Source organism: Silene latifolia, chromosome Y, assembly GCF_048544455.1.
Source record: "Silene latifolia isolate original U9 population chromosome Y, ASM4854445v1, whole genome shotgun sequence".
Classification (NCBI taxonomy): domain Eukaryota; kingdom Viridiplantae; phylum Streptophyta; class Magnoliopsida; order Caryophyllales; family Caryophyllaceae; genus Silene; species Silene latifolia.
In genome coordinates, this window is record NC_133538.1 from 301,778,740 (window position 1) to 301,799,474 (window position 20,735).

The 20,735-nt window shown below is 38.3% G+C and overlaps 1 protein-coding gene and 3 long non-coding RNA genes across 4 annotated transcripts; 3 read left to right on the forward strand and 1 right to left on the reverse strand.

The window, feature by feature from the left end:
* Positions 1-957: 957 nt before the first annotated feature.
* On the reverse strand, positions 958-1,605 carry LOC141631044 (uncharacterized). The gene is made up of 2 exons (XM_074443769.1): positions 1,313-1,605; positions 958-1,228 (listed from the first exon to the last, which is right to left on the reverse strand). Exons 1-2 carry the CDS (start codon positions 1,603-1,605, stop codon positions 958-960), a joined length of 564 nt encoding a protein of 187 aa, XP_074299870.1.
* Positions 1,606-7,949: 6,344 nt separating this feature from the next.
* On the forward strand, positions 7,950-8,410 carry LOC141626812 (uncharacterized). The gene is made up of 3 exons (XR_012536400.1): positions 7,950-8,057; positions 8,155-8,284; positions 8,378-8,410. It is a non-coding gene; the product is annotated as an uncharacterized LOC141626812 (long non-coding RNA).
* A 64-nt stretch (positions 8,411-8,474) lies between these two features.
* LOC141631768 (uncharacterized) lies at positions 8,475-9,144 on the forward strand. The gene is made up of 3 exons (XR_012537706.1): positions 8,475-8,536; positions 8,642-8,758; positions 8,861-9,144. It is a non-coding gene; the product is annotated as an uncharacterized LOC141631768 (long non-coding RNA).
* Positions 9,145-17,090: 7,946 nt separating this feature from the next.
* Positions 17,091-19,538, forward strand: LOC141634007 (uncharacterized). Its single transcript, XR_012538750.1, has 4 exons — positions 17,091-17,290; positions 18,420-18,500; positions 18,898-19,002; positions 19,314-19,538. It is a non-coding gene; the product is annotated as an uncharacterized LOC141634007 (long non-coding RNA).
* Positions 19,539-20,735: the final 1,197 nt, after the last annotated feature.

Here is a 20,735-nt window from a genome sequence, read left to right on the forward strand (position 1 = left end):
GTACTTGCACCTCAGAGGGAATAACTGCCTCGACCCCATATACTAGACTGAATGATGTTTGACCTGTTACCACTTTGGGGTAGTTCTATCAGACCACATCACGAAGGGGAGCTCATATGCCCAGTTGGCTCCTATCTCCTCCAGCCTTCTTTTTAGGTTTTTCATGACTATCTTGGTTCTGGATTCTACCTGACCGTTGGACTGCGGATTCCTAGGAGTGGACTTAAACAGCTTGATGTTCCACCTGGCGCAGTAGTCTTCCGTCCTGTTGGATACGAATTGTGACCCATTGTCACATATGATTTATGAAGGGATGCCATATTTGCTGACTATGTTCCTCTTGATGAAAGATATCACATGCTTCTCCAGGATCTGAGGGAAAGCTTCTGCCTCTATCCATTTAGAGAAGTAGTCCGTCATTGCCAGCATGTACGTCATATTTCCAGAAGCACGGGGTAATGGTCCCACAAGGTCCGTTTCCCATTTCATAAAAGGTCAAGGCGAGATGATCGGATGCATATGTTCTGTTGGCTGGTGGCTGACAAGAGCGTGCCTTTGGCATTATTCGCATTTCTTGACATAATCTATGGCGTCCTTCGTCATGGTAGGCCAGAAGTAACCCTACCTTAGTGTCTTGTTGGGCAGGCTCCTACCCCCTGTGTGATTTCCACAATCACCACTGTGGATATCACACATTACTGCATGTGCCTCATGTATGCTCAAGCACCTCAGATAGGGTCCTGCCAAGGACTTCCTAAATAGGATACCATCAATAAGTACGAATCTGGAGGATTTCATTTTGAAGCTCCTGGTGTCTTTCTGGTCAGGTGGTAATACCTCATCACGTAGCCAACTAATGTAAGACTTGCGCCAATCATCAATCTCTTCCCGGGGTGTGGCAGTATACATTATCCGTGCTTCGTATGTCCACTGGGTGGTTGCAGCCTTGCTGGCGTTCTACTGTTCATTCTGACGTATGGCAGGTTTCATGACATGTATGAATGGTATAGTACCCATTGCCCCTGGAGTGAAGGCTGCTCCCAGGGTGGCAAGAGCATCCGCTTTAACATTCTGATCCCTTGGTATCTGCTGGATGTTGAAGAAGGCAAAGAGGAGTTTGAGCTCCTTCGCTACTTCCAGGTAGGCTATCATTTTAGGATCCTTGGCCGTGTATACGTTATTCACATAGTTTACGATCATTTGGGAGTCGCTATACACCTCGATGCAGCTGATTTGCAATTCTAAGGCTAATTAGAGTCCTAAGATTAGGGCCTCATATTCAGCCTCGTTATTCGTTGCTTTGAACTCGCACCGTACTGCCTGTATTATCTGTTCCCCCTGAGGTGATTTCAGGACCAGCCCTACCCCTGCTCCCTTCGTATTGGATGCCCCATCAACATGTAACTCCCATACCTGCTCCCCTTTAGCCTCACTTAGGGTCAAGATTTCACTGTCGGCTTGCTTTTGATGGGTGGGACTAAAGTCTAACACAAAGTCAGCTAGGGCTTGGAACTTTATGGCTGTTCGGGGTTCAAATTTCAGGTCGTACCCACTCAGGTGGACATACCACTTAACCATTCTCCCTGACAGTTCAAGTTTCCTCATTATGGTTCTCAGGGGGTAGTTGGTCACGACTGAAATTGTATGTGACTCAAAATAGGGACGCAATTTGTACGAAGCAGTAACAAGTGTTAAAACGAGTTTTTCTAGAGATGTGTACGTGGTCTCTGCAGGTAATAGAGACTTGCTTATATAGTATACTGGTTTCTGCATACCTTCGTGCTCTCGTACTAGTACATCACTTATAGCCGCCTCTGTCACTGATAGATACAAGTACATCAGTTTTCCCTGTTCTGGCTTGGAGAGAAGAGGAGGGGTGCTCAGGTACTGCTTGAGCTCTCTAAACGCCTTTTCATGCTCTTGCGTTCACTCAAACTTCTGGCTCTTCCTCAGGATGTCATGGAACAATCGACACCTGTCTGAGGACCTTGATATGAACCGGTTTAGGGCTGCTACCCGTCCTGTGAGCCTCTGTACTTCCTTTGGCTTCTGAGGAGATTCTAATTGAAGTACTGCTTTAATTTGCTCCGTGCTGGCCTCTATCCCTCTTTGCGTCACCAAGTACCCCAGGAATTTCCCAGAGGAGACTCCAAAAGTGCATTTCAGGGGGTTCAGCTTCATATGGTATTTTCCGAGGATCGAGAAGGTATTCTTCAGGTGGGATATGTGTTGTTCTGCGTTCTCGGATTTGACTGCCATATCGTCAATGTAGACTTTCATTGTTCTCCCTATCTCCTCCTTGAACATTCTGTTCACCAGGCGCTGATAGGTGGAACCAGCATTCTTGAGGCCAAAGGGCATCACTGTTGGAATAAGTGTCCTCCGACAATAATGCGATCACAACTGCCGATCATAATGATCACATGTTTAAATCTCATATTTAAGAATACATGTGGGAAGTAATATTTCTGATCAATCGGTCCACACATATCGGTAATGATTGGTGACTAGAGTTTGACATTCGTCGTGCGACGGTGGTGATCGATTGATCCCCTTAGGTCATACCTATAGGGAAATACTCTTAATTGATTATTTAATTAATCGTATGCCGATACGAGTTAATTAAATTGCTTAAAATTGACGGATGATTTTGTGAGTAAAATTAACTTGCACTACAAGAAAACACGACAAAGGCGACAGACATGCTACAGTCGCCAATTTGGCGACAGAAAAAAAAAACGGGCGACCACTAGCCGTCGCCAATTTGGCGACTATAATTTGGCGACCAAAAACGGTCGCCAACCCTCTGTTTATTTTTTTTTCGCCAATTTCTTCACCCCGTCTCCTTCATTCACTCTATCATCAACATAAAAAAAAAAAAAGCGCCCAGAAATCCGACGACCCGACGCCACCACCAACTACAACGACCACCGGACGCCACCACTCGCCGCCGCCATCCGCACACTACATCCCTACCGACCCTTTGTTTATAATAAAGGTTTGTTTTCGACTCAAATCGATTTAATTACTTCAATCCTTCATATTTTGTTTAAGTTGTGATGCTTATTTAGTATCTAGTTGTAATTTATACATTAGTGATGCTTATTATTGTATGTAGTTGTAATTTAATTAGCATTTTTGTTAATTAATTTGAGTTAGGGTTAGAAATTGGGGTTTTTGTTAAATTAGTAATGTGATTTGATTAGGGGATGTAATTGAAGGTAATCTTGATAATATTAGTATTATTGAAGGTAGTAGCTTAGTTTTAGTAATATTGAAGTAGTATTGTTGAGGGTAGTATAGTTTTATGAAGGTAGTATAATGTTAGGATTGTATAAATTTGCCTTTTAATTAACCAAATTAAGTTAGAATGATTTAATTAGCATTTTTGTTAATTAATTTGAGTTAGGGTTAGAAATTAGCATTTTTGACAACTTGTATAATTAACCAAATTAATTAAGTTAGAATGATTTAATTAGCATTTTTGTTAATTAATTAGCATTTTTCTTGATAGAATGAGCATGATGTATAAATTTGTTAAATTAGTAATGTCATTTGATTAGGGGATTGTATAAATTTGCCTTATAATTTTGACAACTTGTTTAATATATAATGACCTAGTACCCGTTCAAGAATTACTCATTAGGAGCAATTCTTGAATAGTCCCCATTTTGGGACTGTCTTTGTACGTTTCAAGTCACTTAGGTAGTAAACACATAGTTGTGATTTTATTAATGAGAAAAGAATTTGGTTGCAAATTTCTCCAATGTTCTCTGAATACATATGTGGAATATGTATCTTTTCCACATTGTGTATTTGGAGAACTAAGGGGAATTGCTGCCGAATTTTTTTCTCATTAATAATTCACAAATGTGTGTTTGCTAGTGACTTGAAACGTACATTGATGGGTTTAGGTTGGAGTGATAAGGACCCAATTGAAATCTTGAAATTAGCATAAAATGGAGGATGAGATAACCATTGCTTTTTTTGTTGAAATTAAATATTATTATTTAAAATGGTTAGTTTGCTATATATTGCTTATAGATTAAAATGAAGAGATCTCGAACGTAGGATGGATGTACGAAGAAAGAGTAGATAAGAAGAAACGTCCTATCGCTAGATTTGTAAAGGGAGTTCGTGGATTTATTGAATTTGCTAGATGTCAAGATTCATATGATTTGGAACAACATAAACTTAGGTGTCCTTGTACTAAATGTAAAAACTTAAAATATTTATTTGACATTGAAGTAGAAGAGCATCTTGTTACAAATGGTTTTTTTCCAAACTACTACAATTGGATCTCCCATGGAGAAAAATATTATCCCGAAGAGCCTCAAATCCAACAAAATGAGAACCCATATAGAGAAATGGTACTTGATGCCTTTCGGTCTAATGATTTCATTAATGACGACCGTGTACCAATGATTGATGAAGAACAACCAAACCCAAGAGCAAAAGCCTTTTTGGACATGCTAAGTACTTCCGAAAAACCTTATATGAGGGGAGTAGAATGACATTGTTACAAGTTGCATCCAGGATAGTTTCTTTAAAATGTGAGTATAATATGCCATTTAAAGCCGTTGATAGTATTGCTACGTTGGTTGAGGATGTTATACCCGATAATAATGTTATGACCAGAAATTTCTATAATACCAAGAAAGTGGTCAAAGGTCTTCAACTTCCACATGAAAAGATTGATGCATGTCCTAAAGGATGTATGCTTTTTGGAAAGATGATGCTTTGCTTGACAAATGTAAGAAATGTCAAAGGGATAGATATGATACAAGTGAAGGAAATATTGTTTTGAAGGGGAAGAAGGGTAATAAAAGGAGTGGAAAGAGAAAGAAACCAATATCAGAAAACACATTAATTTATTTTCCATTAGCTCCTAGACTTCAAAGAATGTATGCCACGAAAAATCTTGCCAACCAAATGAGATGGCACAAAGAAAATCCTCGTACACCAGGAAAGATGTGTCATCCGAGTGACGGGGAGGAGTGGAAGCGTTTTGATAGGTTATATCCCGATTTTGCCGAGGAACCTCGCAATGTGAGACTTGGCTTGTGTACGGATGGGTTTGACCCTTTTGGTCGATTTGGTAGAAACTACTCGTGTTGGCCCGTAATGACCACGCCGTACAACTTACCTCCTTGGCTTTGTCTGAAAAGACAATTTATTTTCCTCTCTTTACTTATTCCCGGTCCCGATAACCAAAAACCATCACGGATGTTTATTTACAACCGTTGGTGGAGGAAGGCAAGTATTTGTGGGAAGTTGGTGTAGAAACATTTGATGTGTCGAAGAAGCAAAATTTCAAACTAAGAGCTTCATTGTTATGGACTATAAATGATTTTCCCGCATATGGTATGCTATCAGGATGGGCAACCGTTGGGCGAAAGGCATGTCCTTATTGCATGGATAGGAGTAAAGCATTTTATCTTCCTAATTCCAAAAAAATTAGTTGGTTTGATTGTCATATATGTTTCTTACCGGATGGACATATTCATAGAGAGAACAAGAAATCTTTCTTAAAAGGTAAGGAGGTGTGTGACAATGCTCCGGTTCGACTCCAAGGGGATGAGATATGGGAGGTCTGACGTGATTTGCCAACAATGTCGATGGGATGAAGAAGAGTTTAAAGAGTTGAAAAAGAAAAAAAATGGTTGGTTTAAAAGAAGTATTTTTGGGAGCTTCCTCTTTGGAAAACAATGTTGATCGGACACAATTTGGATGTGATGCACATAGAGAAGAACTTCTTTGAGTTACTTATTCATACGATTATGGATGTAAAAGGAAAGACACGTGATGATATTAATTCAAGAATAGAATTGAAGAAATTTTGTGATCGTCCTAAACTTCATATTCGTAAGGATGGGGCTAAACCAAAAGCCATATTTACTCTTGACAAAGCTCAAAGAAAGGTATTGTGCGATTGGATAGGAAACTTGAAGTTTTCTGATGGATATGCATCCGATTTGAGCCGTTGTGTTGATTTGAAGGAACTGAAGTTGAAAGGGTTGAAAAGTCATGATTGTCATGTTTTCATGGAGCGCTTATTACCCGTGGCTTTTAAAAATTTACTCCGACTACGATTTGGAATGCGATTCTGAAATAAGTCAATTTTTAGAGATTTATGTTCCTCCACGATATCGATTGAGGACATGAGTCGTTTAGAAGAACAAATACCAGAAATTTTGTGTAAACTTGAGATGATATTTCCGCCTTCTTTTTCAATTCGATGGAGCATCTACCTATCCATTTGCCATATGAAGCTAAAGTTGGTGGACCCGTCCAATATAGGTGGATGTATCCTTTCGAAAGGTTTCTTAATCATGTGAAGAAAAAAATTGGTAATAAAGCTCGTGTGGAAGGTTCTATATGCAATGCCTACCTAACGGAAGAGATTGCCAATTTTTGCTCTCTTTATTTTGAAAAACATATTGAGACCAAAGCAAAATACTTGAATATTGATGAAGCGGATGAACTAGACACAAGTATACCCAAGTGTTTCCAAATGCAGGATGAAATAAGGTGTTCATCAGTTGGGGGAACAAGATTTCTGGATGACAAGGAGTATAACCGTGCCCACCTTTATGTGCTATCTAATTGTGAGGTTTTGGAGCCATATGAAGCTCAATTTGTGATAGATTTCATTAAAGACCACCCTAATGTGAACAGAGAGGATGTTTGGCATAAGCATGAGGATCAATTTCAGCCTGGTTTTTGGAAGCATGTATGTAAGCTAAATATTCAAGATGATGTGATAAGAAGCTTGGCTTTGGGTCCTTCTCGAAAGGTTGTGACGTGGAATCGATATTCAATTAATGGGTTTAAGTTTCAAACATTTGACTATGGCAAAAGTAAGGCTAAATGCAACTACGGCGTTACTATTTCTTCTCTTGATGGCAATGATTATTATGGCATATTAGAGGATATCTTTGAGTTGTGCTACAATGGTCGGGATAGGAGTTATAAAACCGTCTTATTCAAGATTCAATGGAGGGATAATTCCGTAGCTGGAACGAGAGTCCATGATCGTTACAAACTCGTGGAAGTGAATCATACTCGAACCTACTCTCAATATGACCCATTTATACTTGCACAACAAGCTCATCAAGTTTATTTTGCATCTCTTCCGAGCACAAGTAATGATAGACAACAAAAGCAATGGTGGGCCGTTTTTAAAACAAAGGCACGATCAGAAGTTGATACATCTTTTTTCCAAGAAGAGGTTGTATCAGAAACAGTTTTGTCCCCAGTTGATCATGATGAAATTATTTATACAAATGAGATAGAAGCGGATGAGGAGTTAGAAGAGGAAGAAGAAGAGAATGATAAGGAGAGGGATGGGATAGAAGAGGGGGAAGAAGAAGAAGAGGAGGAGGAAGAGGAAGAAGAAGAAGAAGAAGAAGAAGAAGAAGATGAGGATGATGATGATGATGATGATGAGTAAGAGAAGGTATTGAAAGTATACATATCAAAATTTGGTAACACTTGTTTATTAGGTTTTATTTTTTCTTTTATACTTGTTTTTTCTTTTATACTTGTTTATTAGGTTTTATTTTTTTGTATCTTATAATAATTATCCTGTAATATTTGCTAACACTTCTTATTCAATTGTAGTACACATGGCTCCTGGAGGAAATAGGCAGCGCGGAGGCTATAGTGAGGGAGGTAGTAGCTCCAGGAGAGCGGGAGGAGGACGTTGACCGTTCTACTACGGAGGTGAGTGAGGAGGAGGAGGAGGAGGTTGGTGTACCCCGACATACGACGGCGGGGATGATCCTTGATCCGAATGGTCTTTGGTAATTTTGTATTCATTATATTTTGTAATTTTTTTATTTAGTAATAAATGACTTTTTTTAGACATATGTTAATTATACATTATTTTTTTTTTCCTATATAATTATGTTTTTAACATGTTTGATTTCAGGTTTAGAAGTCAAACAGTTGTTCGTGGTGTGACTAATAGCACCCAAGAGAACATGACACACGGCGTTACTTGTTGGAGTAACGCTAGTGATGAAGATAAGGAGATGTGGTTCAACAACTTCCGGGTATCTATTTATAAAATATATATTATTAAATATAATTTATTTATTCTTTTTACATTATTATTAATTTGTTTCTCATCTATGTGTTTACTTTTTGTAGCGTGTGTTCTATTGGCCAACCAACCTTGAGCGCCTAGTTTGGCAAAGGTATAATGACATTGGCAAGAAGAGGCTAAGGGACAACATGTATAAGGTGTCTAGGAGGAAGAAGGCGCCATCTTTCATGAAAGGTATTTAGTTTCTTTTAATACCCGTAATTAGTTAAAATTCATTACATATTTTGAAAATATATTAATTAATAATTGTTATTTTATTGATTATAGGTTCGTCATATGAGGAATATACCAAGTACCGAAGCAGTCCACGAGTTCAAGGAAGCATCGGCCGGAACAAGATCAACAGGAAAGGAGGAGATAAAGACGGAAGTTGAGCCTACTCATTATGGAGGGTCTCAATCTTTTCATGATCGTGTGGTGTTAGATGTAAGTTATTTGTCTTAGCTTTTAATTTAATAGTCTTCTAATTTAATTAGTCTCATTAATTATCATGTTTGAGTCACAATTTCCTTTTTTTTTTTTCCCAGGAAGACCAAGAAGAATAAGGGCAAGGTACCCACGATTGTTGATCTCTTTGTTGACACTCACGCAAAGAAGACAAGCAAGGGCAAGTTGATCTTCGCGAAGGAAAAAGATCAACAGTTATATGTAAGTGTCAAAAAATAAAAATTTCTTAGCTTTTTAAAGTATATGTTTTATCAATTTTTAGATAAGTAACCTCTAACCATTAATGTTTTATCAATTTTTTAGGAACAATTCCTTGTCCGTAGGAAGAACAACCCGGAAATTGATGACAATGAGCTATGGTTTGATCTTGTTGAGGGGTTCCAAAGAGGAGATGTGTATGGAGCCGGGTCGGCAAAGGAGATTTTCTACCCTCCTACAAGAAGAAGAGGGTCAATTTCCTCCCAACAACAACCTTATACCCCAAGTGTCGTGAGTGTGCTCCAAGCTCAATTAGCCGCCAGGGAGAGGCAGGATGCCGAGAGGGAGAGGCGGGATGCCGAGAGAGATGATGAAATTAGGAGGATGAAGGAGAAAATGGAACGGATGAACTCCTTCTTCGCCAATTGCAACACTGGGTGGCGCCCGCAACCAAAGGATCCTAGAGATCCTGATTATGGAGGTGGTAGTGGAGCGGGATCAAGTTTCCCTGTTATGTAGTAGAACTCGTAGTTATTCCCGGATAATGTTAGATGACCAAAACTCGTAGAACTCGTAGTTGTGTGTATGGAACTTGATTTTCTTTATCAAGTTTGGTTGTGTTGGCTTCCCATGTGTTCTCTGCTGGTTGTGTTGGTTTATTTGCAGGTTTTACGTATTTGGCTAGGTCAAAAACGATTTTTAGGCAATAAAACATGTAAATTTGGCGACGGACACTGGGCATTTGGCGACGGAATTCCGTCGCTAACCTTCTGACCATAATTTAATTTCAGGGACATTGGCGACGGAAAACAGTGCAAATGGCGACCAAATTGATCGCAAAATGGCGACCAAATTGATCGCCAAAATGGCGACCAAATTCCGTCGCCTTTTATGAGAATATGGAGATGACGTGGACTTTTTAAAAGCGACTAATGGCGATCGCTAAAAAGGCGACTAATGGTAGTCGCCAATTTTGGCGGCAATTTTTTGATCGCCCGCTTTAAAAATATCGTCGCCAAAATTGGCGACGAAGACCAGTCGCCAAAAGCGACTAAACCTAGCTACGAAGTGCGGGCGACGGGCCTTAGTCGCTTTATTCTAAATGGCGACTATTCTCAGTCGCCTTATATGGTCGCCAATTACCTTATTTGTTGTAGTGTCTCATTGTAATTCGATTAAATAAGATACGTACTAAGTAATCAAATTGTTTTATTACTTAGATTAAATTATTGTTTACGAAACAATTGAAATTGAATGAATAATTTATTATAAATACAAGACGTTGTAATTTATAATTTGATAAACCATTTTGGTACAAGTAATTAAGAATTACTAGTTAATTTTGTATGTGACATATTTTATTAATATGTTGATTTTTAATATGTTAAAAATACATTGCATTGTGACATGTCTTGTAACATGTAAACATGCGACAAAATTGACAAATGACAAAATAAAATAGACTACCCATTTTATTCAAGTGTACCGTAATATTGGAGGGGATTAAGGTTTATATTGTGTTTTTATTTTTAATTGGAAACATAATGATTAAACCTAATATCTAGCCTTGCATGCCTAGTCTCATCTTGAGAAGAACAAGACCATGCATTTGCTCCCCTTTAAGCCCACCCCACCGGTTTTTCCACTAAGAGGAACCAAATGGATTTCTCTATTATTCATTCACTACACTACTATTTTTCTAGTGTAAGAAAAATCCTCTACTCTCTACATTTGTGAAATAATTTTAGAGAAAGAAAGCTCACAAAATCCTCTTCTCTTGACCGAAATACAAGAGAACAAAAACACCATTTTGTGTCTAAATTTTAAGTAAGATTAGTATTATTACTAGTTCATAATAATATTAGTTATTAAGGGTGTTCCTTGGGTATAAGCTTTTGGGAGAGGTTCTAATTTGAACCTTTGTTCATCCATTGTTGGAAAGCTCAAGAACTAACAAGTAGGAGATCTTGTTGGTGCCCAAAATCCGAAACACCAATGTAAGAAGTGACGATTTCTTCTCTACTTTGTTTTATGTTTGCATGCATAAGATCTTGTATTTATTTTATGACCAAATAAATTAATTCATATATGAATATGTATACTAATGAGATTAATGAATCCCAACAAGTGGTATCATGAGCCTTAGGTTGTTTGCATGCAAATCGGTTTATTGTTTTTCCGAGTTAATCTTATTAACAAATAAAACTTGTAATTTTGTGTTTATTATGATATATCACGAAATCACTTTGCATGTTAAATTTTCTGGTCCTAAAATGTATTTGGGATATTTTGGTTCATTTATGGATTTTGTTGTTCATTTTATATATTATTGGCATTAAAATGTGATTTTTGTGAGAAAAATGTCATTCATGGACGAAAAATAGGTAAACTTCGAATTTTTCAGTGGTTTTTGGATATGTTTTCACATATATTATCTACTGATGGCATGTTAAATCTTGTGATAAATTAAGTTATTTTGCATGAAATATGGATTTTATAAGCTTAAATCGAATTTAGAGGGTTTATTAGGTTAATATGAGTTATATTTAGAATCTGGTCATGGAAATTTAATATGTTGTCACATGCAATTTTAAAAGATGTGTGTAAAAGTTTTGGCTATAGTGAAGTCTTTTTGCATGATTTATTAATTTTTGATGAAAAATTACATAAATAGTGACTATAATTAGTTATAATGCTAAAACATATTTCATGACTAAAGAAAAACGTCACATGTTGCATTTTATCATATATTTCAGATGTAAAAGTGAAAAGTTGATGAAAATAATTTTTCTCATATTTTATTGTCATATTTGTTAAAACCGATAAACCGCAACATTGTTTTTCTCGATATTTTTTCGAAATATTTAACCTAAGTTTTAAACATTATGAGTGTCATGGTATTTTTCCAGAATGTTCATGAGTTTAAACTTCAAATTTTGGAATTATTTGAAATTTTTATAATTTAATTTGAAGTTTATAGCATAATTTTGTATTTTTGGTCCATAATGAACAATATTAAGAAATCAAGTTGAGTTATTGTCAAAATATTAGTGAAGACTAAGTTTTGAGTCCTAAGATGGTTAGGGTAATTAACTTGAACATAAATATGAATTTATGAGATATTTTGTGATTTTAACAAGTTATAATCACGCAAATCCATAAAAACCGATAACTTATATGATACTGGCTCTTAAAAGGCGATTTAGCATAAAATTAAGCATGTTCATACATATTATAATGCCGCATTTTATTTATGATTGTCATATTTTTATTTTATATAATTTTTGAATAATGTAATTTTACTTAGTATGGCCTTAGTTTTTAATTGATATTACCCGAAATGTATGGCAATATCGATTCGGTTGTAATTATTGTGATCTCGTATCACCGTTTTGTAATTTAATAGATTTATTTTTATTACAAATGTATAATAGGAAATTATGTAATTTTATTTATTATTTGTAATTTTCCCGGAGTTTCCATGAAGACGGTGTTACCTCGAGATGCGTGCCAAGACCGAAGTTCAAGGGACCAAAGAAGTTGGTTTCCGCATTTGTAATAGTTTATTAGATTTACTATTTTAGGAAGGCCATACTAGGATTTTTTATGCTTTGCATTTTATTTATATGTTGCATGCATCGCTAAATCGCCATAACTAAACATGCATTTTAAATCGAGTTTATCGACCGTGTCAATTACAATTATCGTAGTTCATCGCTTTAGTTCACTTAAAACGTGATAGATAATAAATTGACATGACCTCTCGCTAAATAAACAATTAAGACTTAGCCTTACCAAAAATTAGAAACCATGAAAACCTATTTCGCGAGGGAGTGCGCTCGGCCAAACCGGGGTACAAACCTTGTTACGTAGGGGAAGTGGGTGATAAATGTCTATCCACCGAATTCATGTTGATGAGGGTTGTATCGCCAAAGCGTGCGCAAGTTAATGTGAATTTGGATCATGGACACATTTATTCGAAATTTGGGTTGAACTCAACAAAAGTATTCTCGACCATAGCCGGATGTGTTTTGGGCTAAAGATAAAAATTAATGTAATTTTATCGACCAAGAGTTCTAAAAGTAGAATCGATTAAAGGGTTAATCCACCGAGTTATATTGATAAGGGATGTATCGCTAAAGCGTGCCCAAGTTGATATGAATTTGGGTCTTGGAATCATTTATCAAAGTTGGGTAGAGGTCACTAGATAAATGTAATAAAACTTGTTTAAATTAAAATTTACGAGTATTATTATTATTTTAAAAACGACAAGTGTTTTATTCCTTCTATTTTTGTTTTGTAGACCACTTTTATTTCTCATAACAAATGGCCGCACCAAACAACAACGCTCACTCTCTCACTAATGTTTCATGGCTCCGATCCTTCATGGATCGTTGTAAACTTGAAAAAAATGGGTCAAATTTCTTCGATTGGGATGCCCAACTCAAATTAGCCTCTCAAGGTGACGACAAGCTTCGTTACCTCATTGAGGCCTCTCTACACGAACCTAATGCTAGGTCGAGTGCCGCCACTAGGGAAGCATATGAGGCTTACCACAAAGAGTCCGCCGCTATCAAAAATGTGTTGATTTTTGCTATGGAGGCGGATCTCCAAAGGAGAGCCTTTAAAATGGGCACCGCTTATGAAATCTATTCCAAACTTGTGACACTGTTCTCACAAACACCGAGGATCATCCAATATGAGGCGGTCTCGGTATTCTTTGATCTCGATTTCAAGGAGGGCCAAAAGGTTAGCCCTCACGTGCTCAAATTGTTGGAGCTAGTCGAGACATTGAAAATTCAAAAGGTTGATGTAATAATACGGATTTTATTAAGTTGTATACTCGACCGAGTAGAGCCTACTCGGCCGAGTAGTGTTAATTGTGGAGTTTGTTTTGGTTCTGCCGAGGAATACTCGGCCGAGTATGGAGAATACTCGACCGAGTAGAGGATACTCGGCCGAGTATAGCTTTACTCGACCGAGTATCCGGTCTGGCGAGTGTTATTTTAGCGGTTTGATGCGGGAGTGTTTAGGGTTATTTTATATTCAACGTCAGTTTCTAAAACGTCATTTTCAACCCAAATTATTTTACGATTACTTTAATCACTCCCTAATCATCCCCTAATCTCGTTGTGTGTGCAAATCGTCATGGTCCTTGCGTGTAGTCTCTTATTCTACTGTTGGTAAGTTTCATTCCCTTGTCATTTGTATTCTTTTGGGGTTATTGTATATATGGAATTGGGGAAAATGGGGAATTGTGCAATGTGTAATTGTGTTATGTGGTTATTGTATAGGAGAAGACTTCATAGAGGAGCCTTTACGATTGTTCGCCGTCTCTCTTGTTGATTGCTAAGGTAGGGTTTTCCCTACTCAGTTTACTGTTCATTGTTTAAGACATGATTGTTTAGTAACTATTGTTATCTGCTGATCATCGGAGTGTGGGCGTTGTTGTGACGGTGTTGGTGTGGAGATGTTGTGACAGCTGTGATGCTGTTGGTTTGTGATTGTGGTGGAGTCACTTGCGGGAGTGGCTTCACACCCTAGTTCGCCCTCCGTGGAACCCGCCACGAGAGGGGATGTGCACATTAAGGGACAGGGATTGTTAGTTGCTCGTTGATGAGCTGGACTAGGTGGGATCGGCTGCAGTCACCCACTGGCGGCGAGGATTACCTGTTGCGATGGGTAATCTGGAAGGGCTACACACTTCGGTGCGTAGTCGGTTACTGTGTGAGATCGGGAGACTGGGGTTGGAGGATGATCAACTGGTTACCGTGTTTGTTTGTCTTATAATGATTGAGTAATACTGACCCCGTTGTTGTTTGTGGAATCTGCTATGATCCATTCGGGGATGGTGAGCAGACTTGACAGGTATTGCTATTAGTGAGCTTGGGGCAGTCATGGGAGAGTTATTATCACCGGTCGTAGCATCACCGTCCGAGTCTTAGTTTGATTTCTTAGTTGTCAGACATTTGTTTTATTTTATTGAAACAGTTTGGGATTTGGTTGATGTAAACTTTATACTTTATGGTACTTTAATAAATATTCTCATTTCAGACGCTTTTGATATGTACTAACCTCGGGCAACCATGGTAACACACTTTCACGGTAGGGTGGTCTTGGTAAGGCACCTTGGTATGAGGGGGTGTTACAAAGTGGTATCAGAGAAAAAGATTCCAACACCTAAACAAATGAATCTAATGAACTTAGAGAGTCTAAATAGAATGAACCCGGGGAGAGTTGTTTGGAGCTACCGCAAAGACTCGAGAGACGTCTCGGAGTCGCAATTTGGCCCTCATTAACTCGAGCCGGTCACATGGGAAGTTTGTTGAGAGTTGTGTTTTATATGTGCATGTATGTGAAGATTCATGGGGATAATAAGTGATGGTTGGAAATTTGTATGTGGAATTTGTAAGTATGGTGAATGGAAAAGTAGTAGAAGGGACGGGTATGTGAAATTTGGTGAAGTGAATTTAGCACTTGAATAATTGGTATGATTGTATGTTTATAACGTGGCATTTAAGTTCCTGTTGTTATATGTTTGTTGAGGGAATAGAAAGCATGATAGGGGACTTGTACTGTTTTAACCCGTCTTTGGTATGGCTCGGCCGAGCAGGGCAGGTACTCGACCGAGTAGGGAGTACTCGGCCGAGTAACCAAGCACTCGACCGAGTGTTGTTTGGCAGTGAGTAGCAATGGCTACTGTATGTGTTTACTCGACCGAGTAAGTAGGTGTACTCGACCGAGTAGTGACTACTCGGCCGAGTATTGTTTGTACTCGACTGAGTATGCGATATGGGTATTTGACGTTGGCTATTGGAGTCGATTACTCGACCGAGTATCTGTGATACTCGACCGAGTAGTCGTTACTCGACCGAGTATAGTCTTATACTTGGCCGAGTGTTCCTTTGGCGGAAGATTGATACATTTTGAGCCTTAGGCTTTTGTGCTTACGTTTCTTTGTTTCTTATCAGCTCAAAATGCCGCCCAAAAGAACCCCCGCACAGATCCAAGATTCTGAGACGACTCTTGATGAGGTTGCTCACATGATTGAGCAACAAGAGGCTCTCCTTGAAGCTCTCAAAAATGTGGGAAAGGGGAATGAGAAGCCGATGGATGCTACTCAGCTTAGCATCATTATTGCTCGCTTCAACCCTCCCACATATGAAGGGGTGGGGGAACCAAAGCTGCTCGAGAAGTGGCACCGTGAGATTGAAGCTCTCATGGAAATGGTTAAGTGCCCCGAATACATGATCGTTGAGCAGGTAGTATACTACCTGAGAGGTGAAGCTGCTGTTTGGTGGCAAAACGTCAAGGAAGATGCTAGAGCCTATTACCAGGCTGAAGGTCTAGGAGCTATTCCGTGGTCTGGGTTGAAGAGCGCTATGAGAGAGCAGTTTGTGCCGGAGCATATCCGACACAAGATGAGATCTGAGTTCGATTCCTTCACCATGTCAGAGGAGATGACAGTCATTGAGTACTATCATCGGTTCCTAGAGCTATCTCGTTATGTTGAGGACATGCAGCTGGGACAGAGGGGTTTGGATCTCCGTTTTGATAGGGGCCTATCTGCCAAGATCGTGAGTCGTATGCCAGCTGGGATTGCTACTGACCTTAAGGAAGTGTACCTAAGAGCGGGCCAAGATGAGAGAATGGTATATCTCTCAAGAGAGATCAATGAGAGGACTGCCGCTGAAAAGAGGAAGGCTGACAGTGGAAGCAACAGTCAGTCGGGCAACAAGAAGGGAAACTTCAACCATGCAAAGGCTTTTTCGGGTGGAGCTAGTTTCTCTGGGGGATCTCGTGGCTGGGGAAAGAATGGAGGTCGGAGTGTGAGTGACAACTCTAACCTTACATGCTTCAACTGTGGTGGTGTCGGCCATAGGAGACGGGAATGCACGAGTTACGAGGCCGACCGATTCAGGAGCTCAGCAAGGGAATTTCTCTCAGGGGCCAACTCAGAGTTTTGCTAGTAACCGACCAGGAGGTTCATGGGGCAACAGAGGTGGACAGGGCAACCAGGGCAGTTATAACCGCAGTGGTGGTATCACTACTAAAAAATGTCGGTAAAGTGACGGGCAATTCTGACGAAAAAAAAAACCGCCAATTAATAAGGAAAATTGACGGACTTCTGACGGAAAGGATTTCTGACGGAATATCCGTCATAATCCGTCAGAAAAGTCAACTTTTCTGACGGAATATCCGTCAAATAGGACAATCTTGGTAAAGTAAAAAAAAAGTCCATGTGAAATAAGAGTTTCTGACGGAAATTCCGTCAGAAAAGTTAAAAAGTCAAAAGTTGAGACGGAAGTTCCGTCAGATATTGTAACATAACCTAAAATTAAACCCGGCTCCTTCTCCCTCTGTCATTTACTCATTTCCCAAATCTATAAACCCTAACTCCTTTTTCTCCTTCTTCTGCCTCCCCCTACGACCTCCGGTCTGCTACCGTCTGCCGCCGCCGTCCTGCTGCTGTGTCGCCGCTGCACCACCACCTTGCTTGTCTTTTCTTCATTTTCTTTGTTTTGTTTTGATTAGGTATGTTTTCTATTCTCTTTTTCTTCCTCATTCAATTTACTCTTCAAAATTCATGTATTTGATGGAAGAATAATTTAATATCCTATTTTCTTGCTATCTTATACCCCATCTTCTCCCACATGAGGTTGATTGATGAATCCTCTGGTTACTTCCCTCTTGATGAGGTTCATGCTAGTTTCTTACAACTTCTCTTATTTATGTTTGAAGATCCTTGTATGTGTAAAGTGAAGAAAAGATCCATATTTTTCAATTATTAGGTTCCCCTCTTTCTTTAAACTGAAATTGTGGTAGTCTTACGAGGTGGTTAGATTTTTGTTTTCAATTTAGAAAATGGTATCATATCTGGGATTTAGTTTATTGCTTATTTGCTGAAATGGGTATGTTTTATTTGTTCATTTTATAGGGTATGTTGTTATTTCTATATCTCAAAAGATTTAAAAAGATTAGATTTTGTGAAAATTGTTAAGAAATGACATGTGATTTGGTTTATTAATATTTCGTGAAATGAGTATGTTTTAGATCGATTGAATATGGATGATTTTGAGGTGGAAGATGAGGTTTAGCCAGATATACCATGTCCTTATTGCTATGAAGATTTTGATATTGCTTCCTTTTTCACTTGGAAGACTAAAGACCATATATTTGTCCCCTACATTTTAATGTTTCAACTTTTGCTTACAAGTTGGAGGATTATGAGCTAGGTTGTGGAATAGGATCATATCAGTTCATCCTTAAATGCCCATTTTTAAATGAGCAATGAGTGTCTTTGGAGGTAGAAATCAGATGTAGATTTTGTAATTTACCATCCTTCGCGGAGGTTTATTGTTTAATCTGCAAGTGTGTAAAACTCCTTATGTTAAGTTTGAGTGAGAGCTTCTTTTTAAGGAAAACTGGTTGATTGTAAATCAATGTTTGTCTAATTTGTAAATTGGTGGCATGGATTTAGTTCAGGTTGATCTATTTGTGTGCCTTTATTGTCCGTATTGTATATATGCTATTACAACTATTAAATTTAGCATGGTTTTCAATGTCTAAGGGTCTTTACTCATTAAATTTAGCATGTTTTTCAATGTCTAAGTGTCTATTAAATTTAGTATGTTGTTGCCTTTCTTTTTATGTTGTAACATAGGAGTATAGATATTGAAAGCATGTGCCAGTTGTTGGATCACAATTTCGAGCGCAAGTCGATTACTTCATTGAATACTTGAATGTAAGTAATTTTTTTAGTCAACTTGTATGAAAGTAGTTGAAAATTCTCTGATTTTGTACATGACAGTCAAACACTGTACTACATATATTCGGTAATTCGGTAATAATATGCTATTTGTATGAATGAATCGTTTTCTCGATAAGTTATGTGTTGTGGGAAGTTAAATTTACATTGTGCTGTTTTAGTTAAAAAAAAACTCTTCTTATAATTGTTAGCATTCTTCACTTTGTTAATTGCCATCTTAACTCTTTATGTGCTCAGTTTCTTTGATGACATTCTTAGGTCGGATTTTTAAATTGGATTCAGTACTATGTACTTTTCATTTTGTTAATTGTCATCTTCCATCTGCTAGCTTTATCTACAAATGGATTCTTGAGTGATATTTTTCATTTTTCAGTGGACAGAACAGAGCACTGCAGACCATTTGAGCTTTAACTCTCCAACTGAAGCTAGCCAGTCTTGTGCAAACTTAACAGGAGTTCAATCTTAGCATAAACAAATGGTAAGTTAGCTTGTAATGTTAAAAAATTTCACTAATTTGTTGTGGTATGTGATATCCCATTGTAAATTTATGTAGTTGTATAGGAACTTGTATAGCTACTTCCAGTCCTAATGGCTTATATATGAACAGACACTCTACTTCTTACTGTGTAAGACACTCGAGAGTTTAATGAGCTGCTTTCCTTTATTCCATATTACATATCCCCATTGAAATAGAAACAATTAAATATTAATTCATCTACATAGAGGCTGAAAAAACTCGAAATTGCGTATTTGTCTCTAATGTTCTTTTCTAAATTCGGTGTATTGCAGATTATCTTAGGGAGAACTTTGGTACAAATGGTCATCTTTCGTTTTGGCTGCTTTGGTGTGAGCATTGAAGCTACTGATTGAGAAGATCTCTGATATACTTCAGCCAAAATTGTATTCAAGCTACTATCAACAGCATTAGCTTATTATTCTTAAGGCAGTTTATATGAAGTATTGTATTGTATGTCATAAATCATGATATAAGATTGTTACATGGTTGAATACGAAGCTGATTTACTAGTGTGGTATACGAAGTATATATTAGAATGACGTGTTGGCAGCCTCATAACCTCATTCAGCAGGAGGGAAACGTTTTTTTTAAATTTTTTTTTTTAAAAAAAGTCAACTTTTCTGACGGAATTTCCGTCAGAATGTTGACTTTTCTGACGGAAATTCCGTCATAAATGTTTACTTTTTTGACGGAAATTCCGTCAGGAAAGTCAACATTCTGTTGACTTTTTGGCCCATCCTAGATTAGGCCTTTGACGGAAAAGCCATCACTAATCCGTCAGAAATGGAAAATCCTGACGGAAAAACCGTCAGGAACCCGTTTTTTGTGACGAATCGTAGTGACGTCAATTCCTGACGGAAAAACCGTCAGGAACCCGTGTTTCTGACGGGAAAAACGCCTTATTGACGGATTATTTCCGTCAGTTTCCCGTGTTTATTTTGTAGTGGTAGATCATATCAGCGTCAGAACAACAACACCACCCAAGATTCAGCAGCCAAGCCAAGTACCTCCAATGCTTCGGTTCAGGGTGGAGGACAGAAAAACAGTGGGAAGCTTTTCATGATGGACAAACAGGAGGCACAGGATGATGCTCATGTAGTTACCGGTACCTTTCTTGTTCATAATGTACCATCCTTTGTTTTGTTTGATTCAGGGGCTACATATTCTTTTGTGTCTAAGAGTCATGCCATGTCCATGGGTTTGGGGAAGTTTGAGGTTGTAAAAGATGATGTGTTCATACCTTCAGGGGAGTCTGTGTCATGTCTCAAGTTGTATAAGGGAGTGTCTATGGTGGTTGGAGGGATAGATTTACCGGTAGACTTGTTAGAGTTTCCTATGGATGGGTTTGAGGTGATTGTCGGGATGGATTTGCTGGGTAAGTATGATGCCAAGATAGATTGTCGGCAAAAGAGAGTGTCCTTAAAGGGTCCTAAGGGTGTTAGGGTGTCCTATAGAGGGTTTGTGGTAAAACCTAAGTGTAAGTTCATAGCTGTGATGACTTTAAAGTCATGTATGAGGAAGAAGTGCCCCTTGATTCTCTGTCATGTGAGAGATCGCGAGTAGCAGAGGCAGTACCGCCGAGATACATGTGGTGGGAGAGTTTGATGATGTCTTTCCTGAGGAGATACCAATTTTGCCGCCCAAGAGGGATGTGGATTTCAGTGTGGAGCTTAAACCAGGGACAGGTCCGATAT